We start from the raw sequence: 14,545 nt of genomic DNA on the forward strand, positions 1-14,545 counted from the left end.
GTATATATTAGCTATTTGTTACTATGTAATATTCTATGAGAGCAAGTGTTTCAAGGTCATTTTAATTTAGGGGCCACACACAGCCCCATTTGATCTCCATTGGACCAGACTAGCAAATAACATGTGTGTTAACAGTCTTTCAGTGCAAAGAACTAGATTCTAAAAAAGGGTCCCCAAATTTCTTTTTTTTTTAAATTGTGATCTAAAGTTCTCTTGGCCACAGTAATTCACTGCATACTAATGTTTGCAAAAGCCTGTGACTTCTACGAATGTTTATACTTTGTAATGCCACTGAGGGAACTGGATTGGACCCCCTGGTGGGCTGGTTTTGTCCCGCAGGCCGTATGATCGCCATCTCAGGAGTGCATAGTGCATTCACTACATTTGGTCTTCTTCAATCAGCACTGCACTTCTGCAAGTTAAAAGAAGAAATGGTGTGGTGACATTTGCAAACGTACACATTTGTGAAATAACCAACTCGTCATGTAACTGTCTTGTCTTCACTCAATCACTTTCTTATCTGCTGCTAAACTGTTAATCATTCATATATTTAACATGTTGCTCATCTACTCTCATATGTTAATACTTCAAGCCATACTGACGATTCTATAGAACTCCAAGTGCGGAAAGGCCCGACATCCCTCTGTGTGCTTACGCCGTGTATTCCTTTCTGCATTGTGGGGAAAACCTGTAAGTTACTACAAGTATCTGTTTGAGCAGAAAGACAATCTCAGTCAATCAATCTGCAGCTTCTGTGTTCGAATTGGTCCTGGTTGTAAATTGTTTGCTCAGATAGCGTGGCAGGTATCCTCATTCTTGGCCAAACACACACCAGCAGCTCTTGGGCTGTTATTCACATTGAAGCTGAAAAGGCTACCCTGGGCTGGCAGGACGCTGTTGGATGTCCACTGGAAACGCACAACATGAGGCGAGTTCAGAGTGAGCTGACAGCTGGAAGTCAAGAAGAAGAGAACAGAGAGGACCATCTCTACGGACAGTCAACAAACAAGGAAAAAACATGTAAGTTTAAGCCCTAAAACATCATGAATTAATTTTTAGCTTCTATTTCTTGTCCTTCATTCATGTCAGTTGAATTTATTGCGATGGTCTATGTCTCATAACAGATGAACAAATCACTGCTTCATTCAACAGCTCTCCTTCTGTAGACAACAAAAACAGCTTCTCCAAAGAGACTCCCACTTTCAAAAGTTAGAACATATACATCTTTTGGTGACCTCTTGTGGCTAAAAACCAAATTCTAATGCATGTTGAAGCAGTATGGGGGGGCTCCAATAAAAAAGGTTGAAAGCCACAGCCTTGAATTCTGTATTATCTGTCACACTTAGTGTACAAAAGAAAATTCTAGTAATGTAACATGTTTTGAAGGAAGAATATGAAGAATATATGTCCTCCAATAGGAAATGATCAATCTATTTATACTGATAAAAGAAAATAGTTCACTTTCTGTATTCGGAGTGTATTTCTAAATTCTTCAAGAGCATCTAATTCCACTCAGTCCCAGACAACAGCATTTTGCATGTTCTCTCTGAGTGTTTTCTCCAAGTACTGCATTTTCCTCTAATGGTCCAAAAACACGTGTTTCACACTATTTGAGGACTGTGAAATTACCCCACGGTGTGAATCTTAACGTGTGATTGTCAGCTTGTCGAGGAGAGATGACTGAGGTGGTGTGACATACAGTCTGTCCCATCGAGAAGGAAGAGGAACAAGTATGTGACTTCATCATCATACAGGTTTTTCTTCATTTCAGTTGCAGACTGTTTTTCTGTTGTTGCACTTTTTGTTGTGTGTTGAGACAAATACTACTGTACCATAGGTTAAATCTCTATTTCAGTAGTCGTTCTTGGGTCATAAACTGTGATACTGCTCTTTCAAAATGCACACCTTCATCTCAGTGGAAGTTCCTGAGAGAACAGTCATGATTGTAAAACAAAACAATGAAGAAAAAAGGAAAAGTCAATTATGTCTCGTAATCTGATACATTCAACCATAATGAATATGATCCTTTAAAAAAAAAAGAAAAAACATACCTTGTGACTATTTATTTTGAATAGGACATATTGGTTATTCTTTGGGAATAACAAAAAGACATCACAGAATGTTTCAAAACATGTTGTTTATTAAATAAGCTGACCAGTAAATATCCAAAACCTTCGGGTGCATGTCCAGTACGCTGTTACAAATTACAAAAGACAGGCTAAAAACTTCCAAAAAGTCTGTGATATAATTATTGCATGGTTCCTCTCTGCCACTGGGACATGCTACCTCTGCAACCTGTCAATACAGAGAAATCAGTCTGAACCTGACTTTTCAAAAGAATTTTGTTTCACTCTCATGAAAACCTCATATACTTTCATTCAAATGTCTGGAATGATTTTCTCCAGATTTGTTAGGGGATAACCATACAGTGTAATGAGACACTCATAAGTAAATATGAGTGGAGCACATCAATCCAACATTGTAAAATGACATTTTTCCTCTGGCAAACAAACTTTTGCATATTAAAGGAAATGTTTCCAGTCATGAATAAATAAAAACTGACTTATAACTTAAATTTGAATGAAACAGACCCTTTAACAAGGGGTCCCGCTTTCAACACGATTAGGAAAGCATTAAGTGATCACATATCTATAAAAATAAATTACAGATCAAGTTAATATCAGAGCAGACTGAGGTGCTGCAACAGTGTTTGACAACAAACAAACGCGCCAAACGTTACATATTTTGTTCAATCCTAAAAATGTGAAATTTCAGTGTATAAGAAATGACTAACATTGCATGTTGTTGTTTTTATGTTTTTTTTATGCTTTCAATGAAGTGATCTTAGAAAGTAACGATATTGCTGGTGCAGTCTTCATTTGTCTTCAGACGAAGAAATCGCAGGGATGTAACTTTCTTTTTTGTATTTAAACGATTCCATATGAATGTCACTTTCATGATAAAGCCTGCATGTGCGACACATTGTTCGTCAATGCTGCACTCTCTTTAAAGTCTGGGGTGGGGGTGGGGGGGTGGGGGGGGCAGCTTCATTATTCAGCCAAAAAGAGATTCTTCTAAACTATAGTGTTGTTATTGAGCTTGGTCCACTCAAAGATGTCCTGTTCACACACAATGTCGGAGTTGATGAGAAGGTAGCGATCACCCACACAAAAATGCTTCTGGCAAGCGGCGCACTTGAAGCACTCCAGATGGTAAACTTTGTCTCGCACACGCATCGTCATCTCGAATGCCCGGATCCTCTTCTCACAGGATGCACAAAGACCGTCCTGACCAAACAGCCTGAGTCGGAGAGAGAATAATAACATCTTATAGAAGAGAAAAAGAAGACATCCATGAAGCTCTAAAAGTGGTCATCAACATAATTTTGAAAGTGCTGTACACCTGTACCTTGGCCAAGGGTAAATAATGCTTCTTACAAATCCTGTATTAACATCAGCAGAACTGTAAAGCTTATATTTTTCAGCAAGTGGTATTTCTACATAACTTAAAAATGTGGGTACATTAGGTCATCAGCAACACAGTTGGGCAAATTCAATCATTTTAAATCCTCATGGCCAGATGATCCAATTGTAGCAAAGCTCTGCTAACAATAGGATATATAAGAATTTTTAACTTCCTGATGTAATCAAAATACATAAATGAATTGAGGTTAACTTTTCCAATCAAGGAGGACTTGGATAGTTGTTGCTGAGCATTATTATATGCATGCACATAACCATTTTTGCCACAAAATGCTTTCAATAACACAGTATTTACGGAGTAACTGCAGTTGTACTAGTGACAGTAGTCGTGGACTTAAGCTAAATAACTTAATTAAGAAATGGCCAACTTCTTCTCAGTGTACCCTCAGTGCAACACATTCTGACTATTAAATAAAAAATATCCAGCAGAGAGTAAAATACACATAAATATATTAGAGTAGTTGGGGATTTTGTATTTTACATTCCCCAAAATGTTTTTGGCTACCCTGCATGCAAGCCCAAATACAAATCTGTTTTTGTGTAGTTTATAAAAATTGATAATAAATAAAAAGATATGAGCACTACTGAGAATTTGGGATTTTTCTTTCAGATCCTCTAACATGAACTAATTCATGGCCTTCTTGCATGATAACCATAGCTTGTGATACTCGTACAGTCTCTGATAGAGTGATTTGGGCCATTCTCAAGTTAAGCTGCTGTTTCGACAGACCTTCTTGAGAAAGCCGAGTTTCTCTCCTCTCTTGGCGAGTAATCTGTGCTTCCTTTACCACCTTGCAGGGATTTAAGATTGTGGAACTGGACGTTTGTGATCTGTGCCTCCTGCCCCTACCACATCTGCAGCATGTGGATTACAGTCCAATGTCAATTTCTTTTTCTTTTTTTTTTTGGTTTGCTTTCTATCTTCTTCTCTCCTGCTATCCCTATCCCAAAACCAAACAAAGATGAAATCTCCACCTCTACGTCTAATTTTGTTGTCGGTTTCCTTCCGATTAAGATTTTCCTTTCCTTTGCTGCCTATGCTTTCTGGCATGGAATTATTGTATTTTTTATCTATATTTTAATCATTAATTAAATAATTAAGTATTATGGCTATGTTGTGACAAGTGCAAAAAAAAAAAATACAATTGAAAAAATTAATTTCAGGACTCCAGAGGACAGTGTCAGGACATAACGTCAAGTGAACCAACCTGAGATAATCTCTCCGACACAGTTTTCTTCCTAGCTTGTAGTAGAGACGACGGCCCACCTCGCCCAGCCGGCACCCGCACAGGTCGCAGCTCAGGCAGTCCTCATGCCAGTACTGCTCAATGGCCTTCAGGAAAAATCTGTCCCCGATGCTCTGCTGACACCCACCACATGTCAGCAGAGACGGTGGCATCTGGAGGACCTCATCCACTGGCTCCCTAGAGAGGAGACAGCGTGTTTTCTTCAACGGTGAATTAACCAAAGATTTCCTCAGGTGTTTGATCCATACTTTTAGTATTAAACGTCTAAGGAGGCATTATTAGTGCTAGTTTCATCCAAAATGAAGGGCTTTTTGAAGTGCTAACCCCAAGACTGGAAATGTCCATATTGCCTAAATAATTGTACGCTCCCAATTGAGTAGTTTCCAAATAAAGTGAAATATCAATTAATGAATAATATAATTTGATTTTATACACTTAAATGCATTCTGAAACATCTTGCATAGATTTTGTTTCCAGAGTTTAGCATTGTTACAGCAATGTGAAAAGGATTCAGGTGAGACGATGCACCACATAACAGCAGAAAGGGGTCAGATTGTTCCAAATTAATTCTGCAGCGGATTAAAATGGCTCCAAACAATCTGCCAGTGTTTTATGAGCTACTTTTAGTGTTTCAAAGAATAAGTGATCTTTGGAGTAATGGTGTGAACACTACTTAACTGTGATCTAAACATAAATAAGTGTGTGTTTACGTGAAGAGATGAGGGAGGTGAACAGGACTGCATCCCCGCTGAGTTCTCCCAGATGTTGTGAAGATAACAAGATAACCTATAATATGTATCTTCTTTGATCTCTTACTTTTTTCATTGTATTTTGTTCCTGTCCACCTGAGGGAGCCATCAGATTTAGGATGTCCAAAGAAAAGGCGTAATTAATTGTAATTGTGAACCCTGCAAAAGCCCCCCACCACCACCTCAACACACCCGGTTTACTTGTCAGTGTTGTTATGAAGTTATGCTGACGCTGTATTAATATCCATGATTGAGCAGAGACACATAAAACACGCAGAGCAGTGATCACCTCAAGACGAGTGTGTTTAGACATTTAATGCGAAACCAATAAAAGTAGCCATAAACAGTGAAGTGACTTAAACAATGTTATCTCTGTCTGCTCTTGACTGGGACTTTCGTGTGACAAAAGCTCATTTAATGTCCCTTTTCACACTCAACTTAGTGTCTGAATAATTTCCAACTTGCAGGAGAACACTTGGAATCCCAGATAAACTGCAGTATCTTTTTACGCGCGGGGATGTCTGACAGCCACTTCAATAACATTTCGGCGTATTTTTTTAATTCTACTTACTCGTTGGCCTCCAGTGTCTTCCTCTCGATAGTGGATGTCATTCTTGAAACACTGCGTCCAGCTGGAGGCAGATGAGAGTCCACAGCCAGCAGTTCTACCTGTGAAGCGGTCTGCACCTGCTCCCACCACAGATCGTACTGAGTCCAGTCGAAATGGCCGAAAGGCAAGAAATGTTAAGCTGAGCGATGATGGAGGACGCTGTCATCATTTCCTGAGGCAATAACGCGCGGTGACACTTCCATGTATTTCAAGTGTGTTTCTCTCTCCCTCTCTCTTTCTCTCATCAAGCTTTGAGGGCGTTATCAAACCGCTCCGATGCGATCAGAAGGTCACGCGCCTGTGCGTCTTTCTGAAGTGCGTCTTTCTGCAGGCGCGCTCCTCCACATGAAGCCGCGGCTGCAGTTATTGTGCGGCGGCAGCGGCATCGTGTTTAAATACGTCGGGCCCCCCTCGATCTCTGCTTTCGTTTCCCTCTTCCTGCTCACGACTGTTTAACAATGGGGGGAAATCGGTCTTAAAGCGACAGCTTAACACAGCGCATGCTGCCCTGCCAGGCGGGGAGCCGCAGGTCGTGACTGAGACTAATGAGTTCATTATACGCTTTGTTTCGCCACGGTGCTGATGGGACAATAGATAAAGACTGGCAGGGTATTATTAGGACAGAATGGCCCTGTGTGTGTGTGTGTGTTTTTTTTTTTCTTTTTTTATTCTGATAATTAGACCACAGCCACCAAGAAGGAACAAGACCTGTATGAATTGTGTTGTGGCAACTAATTGCTTGACATTCAATTTCATGAAAGAGATGGGAAGAGCATGACAAATGACTGCTTATACAACTAACTACAACACGCTATACTGTACTCAGTTACAAGCGAAAGTATACTCGTCTCTGAAACTATCTAAAGTCGTAGTTAAGTGCCTCTGTATATCTACATTTGAAGCACATTTCTCTTACAAATGACAAAGTACATACAAGTTGCATGATGGTTATATGCAGATTCCAAACATAACAATAAAACTATATTATGATTTGAAAGCAGCAAAGTAGATTTAATATTGTGTATTTGTGCTCGAGTATGACTAAATACTGCAAGTACCCAACATTCTTCTTAAATATAAGTTGTGGCAGTATTTGCAGTAATGTCTGGTTATAGGCAACTTGTAAGACATAAATTGAGAATTGTCAGGTGTGAAATACCATTTTTGAAAGACAATCTTAGCATTGGAAGGTAGGAGTATTTAGTTAAACATTGTGTTTTGGGGGACTTTCAAAACTTTTTTCATCATTGATATTGATTAGGTTGATTCAATTGAATTTTCTTTTGAGTCATTGCCTTTTGTTGGCTCTTCATTCACTTTCTTCAGTTTCATGGCTGATTGGGCCCATTCAGACATGCACAATGTCTCTAAACTATACATTCTTTGTTATCATGTAGAACAAACATTTCTTGAATTTATCGATAAAATATTAAGATACAAAATTGCATCACATTTTAAATTAGATTGTTGTTTTTTTTAAGTCAAATTGTAGTACGTGATTTCAAATAAATGTATTATTGTTCAAATTAGAGAGACATTATTACTATGTGGATCACACCGACTGAACGCTCGACTGTACAAAGAGAGGTCTCCAAATAGGATGTTTTGAAGACTGTCTCTCTGTGGAATTAATGCAGTGATATTTTCACATAGTTCAGTGTATTTCTCTTTCAAACCAGAGCTGCTGTGGGCCCTTCTCTTATCTACTGCCAGTGCTGTGAGGCTGCCTGCAGGAGGGAGTGACACAGGCAGCAGTTGGACTGGGCAGAGAGATAAAGCACCTCAACTCCCACAGCCAGAGCTGGCTCCTCAGCCAGATGTAGTGGAGAGATCGCATAGAAACTCGAGATGTAGCCTGTAAGCGTCCCAGGGATACACACAGTTGTTGGACTCGGTAGGCCCACTGGATGAATACCAAGCTGAGAATGCCCAGGAGCAAGGTGAACGTGGCACTGCTGTGTGCCAGCAACAAAGAAGACAGTGCAGCTTGACAAAGATAAAGCTCGAACTACAAATCCTTCACATGAACAGCATTTCAACAATGAGATTTTAACTACTGGTTTTTTTGTTTTTTGCTTTTTTTTATAACACACAGTACAGGGGGCCCAAGGGCCTCTGTTAGTCTGAAGTAAATAAAAATACCACACTTATATCACACTAAAATCTCACAGATAAATGATTGAAAAAATGTCTTTGAAATAAAATGTTTACAGTAACGGAATATTAACTTTCACAATCACTCAGCTTTGATGGGACCACTTGCATACAAAGCAGAAACGTGTAAACACCAATGATTCTTTGCTATATCAATTATGAATTTCTGAGTTCATGTTTTCATAGACAAACATTTATTTGAACTATCACCCTTATCTCAGAAATGTAGTCTGGCATTGTTCATAAAAAATGTGTGTGTGTGTGTGTGTGTGTGCGTGTGCGTGTGCGCGTGCGCGTGCGTGTGAGAGAGAGCGAGAGACAGATGACAAAAAGTCATCCACTACTTCCTGTGGAGTCAACTGAAAAAGCCCAGAGGATGTGCAACTGGCATGCAGAAATAATGTCCTCGGGGGGGGGTCATGGGGTGCACATTGAATTCACTTCCTATCCCCCCTCAAACCCCCCCCCCCCCCTACACGATGGCACCTCTCACATGGTTTCCCAGATAGATCAGCAACTCCAGATGGTTTGACACCATAGCAGAAACATCAAACCTCTAACAACATGTTGCCATCAGCCTGTAAAACTCTTATCAGTGTTTTAAAGCCCTGGTTGATATCAAAATGAGATGCGCTTCCTGTAGTGTGTCATGCGTCACATTCTTGTTACAGCAGAAACACGCACATGAAATATTTTCAAGCACTGCATCTTTAACTTCGCTGCTTTGTAAAGTTGATGCACTTTGATCCGTTTTTGCTCTTATTCCGGTCTGCAGGGCGCTTTGGGTAGCAAATGGTTAAGAATGGAGACCAACTTCAGGGAAGTGGTGTCACTCATGTCCAACTTCCTGTTTTGCCTGCTTCGTTCTGAGAGCATTGTGGAGTTGAAAACAAAGTGGATTTTGAGGCCAGCTGGAAATACTATCAGCACTCAAGCGATCAGTAAAGTTAACCGAAAGATCCATCAGCAGCTGTCGGGTTATTACCATCACCTCCAAAAAATATTGAAAGGTTGCCTCGCATATGGTACAAGTATGAGAGTCAAACTAACAAAGATGACTGAAACAAAAAAATGGATTGTCTAAACGTCGTGATCGACGTCGGAATATGCTCGCAGAGCCATTTCCTGAGGTACAGAATAATGTTGACATTCAGATAACGCTGACTATGGACCAGCAAGAGCACAAATCAACCACTTTCTGCACAATCTTAAATGAAATGCAGGCTATTTACTTGCTATTACAATTTCCAGAGCCTCAAGTAAACCTACCGAGATGTTGTTGTCAACAAAGGCAGAAAACTGAGGAAGTAGTGCATTTAACCCAGAAAAGGTTTTTGCAGTAGAGATCAGAGGTCAGGTGAGCGCACACCCTGCTGTGGTTCTGGAAAACGGCTGCTCGGCTGTTGCCTGATTGAAATACAGCAGGCTGCGGAAATGAGTCACTCGTTGAAAGGGAGCTTCATTCACCCCTGGGAACCTCCCATAATCAGTATTATCCCTAAAAGAAAACACTTTCAGTGGAACAGTGCAATCAAAAGGCTGTGCAGCCATGTTAACTGCTTCCTGTATTTGGCAAAACAAAAGAGAGCTGGTGGTACATTCTTTCTCGTGCTCTGGTCTCCCAGTTCCCCTTCTAAAAGACCCTGAAATCATGTTGGGTACAAAGAGAGGGACATACCTGGGCACTTTTCAGATATCAGAACAGTTTCTACAATAAATGATGCAGATAAATGTCTCCTGATTTGGTGTGCATTTCTGCTGTTTGGAATGGAGAAAGAATAACTTGACTTTAATTATTTGATTTTCTTGAGGAAAGAAAGTATCCATGTCCACATACTTCAAATCGGTAGCATGTCATAGCATGACCTTCATCTGGACGAGTGCACTGTCCATGTTTTGATGTTGATCACATTGCTGAACTTTACTGCCACCTACTGTAACAAAAAAAAAACAAACAAACAAGCAGTTCTGGACTGAAGCTGACAGCAGTCATGGTCTCCTGTTTTAAATGTGCATTTCAGTTTCCATGAAAACAACTGTATCGGATTACATGAGTGTATCGGTTATAGGATGCTCCCTTTTTTCATTGTCAGAGATACATTTACAATTACCAGTGGCGGACCTGGCTGGTTTTCCGTGCTGGGCAGCTGCCCACTTTGCCCATAGCAACACCCCCCCCCACTGATTATTGTTTTTGTGATAAAACCACACACACACACACACACACACACACACAAATATATGATGGAGAAGCAGATGGTGCACTACACAGATATAGATATTATACATATATAGATTCTTTTTTGTTCTTTATTATTATATTACCGGTATTTTTATATATATATTCAATAGTTGTTCAGGAGAAATCACACTTCACAGTGTGTATTAGGGCCACGCAAGGGGGAAAAAATAGAAGATAAAATAAATGCCTTCTTGCTCAAAAAACACATCTCAACATTATATTTTGAATTTTTTTCTCCAAGAGCACGATGAAAAAAAAACGTAGAAACATTTTTTTTTTTTTTTATGTTCCCCTGATGAGTGGTCCTAATTCTGTCCACTTATGTAGAGATTAATTAGATTCATTATATTATGACTCAAGGAATAAACCAAACATCTACTTCAAATTTGTTTCATTGTCCCTTTTATTTGAGTGCATTGAGTGTGTAGTCTGTCTTCCTGTTGCCTTCGCAGGGAATGAACAGTGGATCTTTACGGACTCCACCGAGGAGGATTATCCTGGACATTTTTTTCTGCAAATGATGTTCAGCTCAAAAAATCTCAAAACACTTGGAAGCCCGGCATGACGAGGCAGGGCCCTGCAGCTGATGCTGAACCTCAGAACACAGAGGTATTGGCAAAATTTCACAAGAGAAACATACTACCTACACCACACTAATATTCCTGAATACAATGTGTTTAATGAAAGAGCTTCATCCACAATAGCCCAAAGCAAATGACTCCTTATCAGACAACCACCATGTCTGATAGAGCACATTACATTATGGTTACATGATGAGTTAATAATCTGATAACTCCAGAAATCACTGGGTGTGCATGTAAGCATGCTAATTAAATGATGATCTCAGTTATTAAGCATTTTTTTTATAATTCATTTCCCCCCAGGAGCTCCTCAGGAAAGTGTGCGGTGTCCTAAACAAAATGACCCCAGAGAAATTCGACCGTCTGATGCAACAGGTGACTGCTCTGGAAATAAACACGGAGGAAAGACTGAGAGGTGTTGTCAACCTGGTGTTGCAGAAGGCCATCGCTGAGCCCAGTTTCGACATCACCTCTGCAAAGATGTGCAGCTACCTTGCCACTGTAAGCATAATTTATTCATTTTTGGCTCAGGTGACAGAAAGTTGATTGAAGAAATGCACATGTTGTTGTTGGTCTGCTCACTTTCTTTGTCCTGAATGAAAGAAAAAAAAATACAGTTTTAGACCAGTTGTCTGGAATCACCATCTTGCACAAGCTGGGAAAATTAGTGCTTTAAGAAATGTGTTAAGTGCGGTTCACTTCTTCTCGTCAACTCAAACTCTGTCTTTGATTCACAGTTAAATTTCCAAATGAGAGACGATACGAAGAGCACTGTTAGATTCCGCAGCCTGCTGTGGAGGCGCTGCAGACAAGAATTCGAGAAAGAGAACGACGTGGAGTTTCAGAGATGACGAACTGGACTGCTGTATCGGTATACGTTGATTAAACTTCAGATTTTTGCCTGGATAAATCTGTAAAAAGTTGCAAGAACAAGTGTTTGTGTCATATCAAAGTTAGCTTTTGATTCATTGAAGGATATTTATAATCTTTATATTTGAATATATCGGTCTTGTAGGGTCAATGCATCTGTTTACCCATGTTTTAAATTACTGCAAATTGGAAGAAAAAAAATACCGGTAATCACCCACTTTATAATACTTTTGTCAAAAGCAACAACAATATTCACAGGAGTATTAACTTTTTTTTTGTGGGGAGCTGAAGTGGTCTTAAATCCTTTTCAATTGATCTGTAGTTAGCTCTCCCTGTTCACTCCCAAACATAGTAATGATTTTTTCTGATTCGAATTTCTTCATAAGAACAGTAATGACTCTTTCTGATCTTCAATCTTATCATAATATCCGATGCTTTTAGTGTCAAGATTTGTTTCATGAGAAAACAAATGACAATGGAATGCAGGAAGGCCATGTGCCATGACTATGCCATTCACTCAATACAGAGAGCCAGTTATACTCCTCACGTCAGCATGCCTGTCTCAATTAAAGGAGCTTCACAGGAGGAGAGCTGAGCTTCAGCCACCACAACAAAACATGCCTGCTTAATTAAATGAACTTAATTAAATGGATGGTGGACCATGAAATGGAACTAAACCACCTCTACAAGTGAAGTCAAACCATCTCCTACACTTGTTGAGCTGGAGCAACATAGAGATCACAGCTGACTTGACTGATCTGTGGCCCTGAACAGATGACCAGAGTGAGCACTCCATAGTTTCTGAACTTGTGCTGAACAGGCTGAAAAGCTGTAATCTGGCCATCAAAAAGTGACGGGCCAAGGTAGAAATTGTAAGACCTCACTGTTGTCTTAACACACCAGCTTCAGCCATTACATGAAATCGACCAGTGCAGGTCCTTTAAAAAAATCAAGTATCTTAGTGACAGGCAACTGGTCAACTCACAAGAGACCCTTCATTCAACCATGAACAGGGTTACCAGAGTCAAAGTCCACAGTGCCCACAGCTTTCATCACTGCCTCATCATCGAAAGTCATCATATAGAAGTCCAAGGTCAAACATTCTTTACTTGCTCGGCTAAAGATCACTCAGACTAACCTATAACTCCCTGACTCCACTGAGCTGTTTAAATGTGAGATCTCAGCTGACCACCTAAGGTGGGAGGAAGCCAGACTTGTTGCTGATTTATGCTTTCATTGTTTAACTCCACTGAACAGGAAACTTGGTCAAGCACATTAAATTGCTCTGAACAGGACTGCCAAGGTTATGGAAGCCATTTATATAAGGAAGGCAGCTGCCTTTTTTTCCCAGCCAGTCTGCCTAAAGATCTGGGTTAAAATATCAAGCATAGCTTAAATGTGGATACGATGTATCTAATTGCAGTGTAAGCTACACCAAAAGAATGGGACACACTTCAGGAGAGCAATGTTTCAAAAACCCAATCACAGTTTACACTGTAGTGGATTCCTCTGAAAGGCTGCAGTATGTGGCATGGTATCAAGAGTATAATTTATGAGTACAATGGCCACTGTGGGAGGGGCCAAATATATGCCAGTGCCCATATTCACAAAGCATCCTCAGGCTAAAAGTAACTATGAGTGATGTCACATTTAAAAAAGTCTTAGAATTCCTTAAATTTTAAGATTTTTCTTAGAATTTTCCCTTACTATGATTAAAGTAATTCACAAAGCATGTTAAGCTCTGAAGCTGGAAAACCGTTTAAAGGAGCGAGGCAGACTTTTAAGAAGCCTAAGAGTTTCTAAAACAGACCAGATGGTGTAAAGACAAAGAGAAAGGAAACATGTTTTCCGTTGATTTAATGACATGCTACCGGCTTGATCATGCATGGATAATGTTTGTGATCAACTTCATCGGGGATGAGCTAACAGGGCTTTCTAGTTCTGTTTTTGGTATCCATTCCATTTGTTATTTTCATCATTCTGCCAAATCAAATCTTTTTTTATAAGAGCTCCACCAATCACAAGAATTGGTGACAGCTGCGTTCACGTCCACCACAAATATCAAATACATTAAGTGGTAAAAATAAGCAGCATGGACAGAAAACATAACAATAAATTAATTAATATAATAATCAGGATGTGGACAAGGTAAGTGCAATTATTTTTAAGCTGTGTACAAATTAATTAAATTTTTCTGAGTTTCATCATCATGACAAATAAATTTTTAATAATTACAGGTAAGATATTTGATTGGTTAATTCTACTCTCCATTCATTACAAGGAGCACAGAGTAATTTTTCTTTCTTCCTTTCTCTAACAACCAATCACAACTTTGAGCAGACTGCGTTATACATAGCAACGATTTCAACCACACCTCCTCACTAAGATAAAAGTTTCTGTCTACTCCTTACTCAGAGTTGCTCTTAGAAACTTCCTGAATCACTTTTATGCTAAGATTCCTTGCTATGAATTTTTAGGCTATGTTAGGAGCTCTCTGAGAGGACTCTGAGACACTTCGAGGATACGGACAAAGGTCTATACGGGTATTTTAGGATTGCTTCTTGTGGATAAAGTTGACGTAATTTCTATTAGTCATCCTTAATTTATGCT

At 39.6% G+C, this 14,545-nt stretch overlaps 1 protein-coding gene across 1 annotated transcript; it reads right to left on the minus strand.

The window, feature by feature from the left end:
* Positions 1-2,157: 2,157 nt before the first annotated feature.
* Positions 2,158-6,427, minus strand: lmo2 (LIM domain only 2 (rhombotin-like 1)). Its single transcript, XM_080505610.1, has 3 exons — positions 6,050-6,427; positions 4,691-4,906; positions 2,158-3,300 (listed from the first exon to the last, which is right to left on the minus strand). Exons 1-3 carry the CDS (start codon positions 6,088-6,090, stop codon positions 3,075-3,077), a joined length of 483 nt encoding a protein of 160 aa, XP_080361736.1. The 5' UTR covers positions 6,091-6,427; the 3' UTR covers positions 2,158-3,074.
* Positions 6,428-14,545: the final 8,118 nt, after the last annotated feature.

The sequence above is a fragment of the Blennius ocellaris genome (genome assembly GCF_963422515.1).
Source record: "Blennius ocellaris genome assembly, chromosome: 11".
NCBI classification, from domain to species: Eukaryota; Metazoa; Chordata; class Actinopteri; order Blenniiformes; family Blenniidae; genus Blennius; species Blennius ocellaris.

What these genes read in the sequence shown, in the direction of transcription:
- lmo2 (XM_080505610.1), bottom strand. Translation starts at nt 6,090, where the DNA reads ATGACATCCACTATCGAGAGGAAGACACTGGAGGCCAACGA. An exon ending in AAGACACTGGAGGCCAACGA is followed by an intron (nt 4,907 to 6,049) that starts GTAAGTAGAATT and finishes TCTCCTCTCTAG; the next exon opens with GGAGCCAGTGGATGAGGTCC. An exon ending in TGTCGGAGAGATTATCTCAG is followed by an intron (nt 3,301 to 4,690) that starts GTTGGTTCACTT and finishes TCTCCGACTCAG; the next exon opens with GCTGTTTGGTCAGGACGGTC.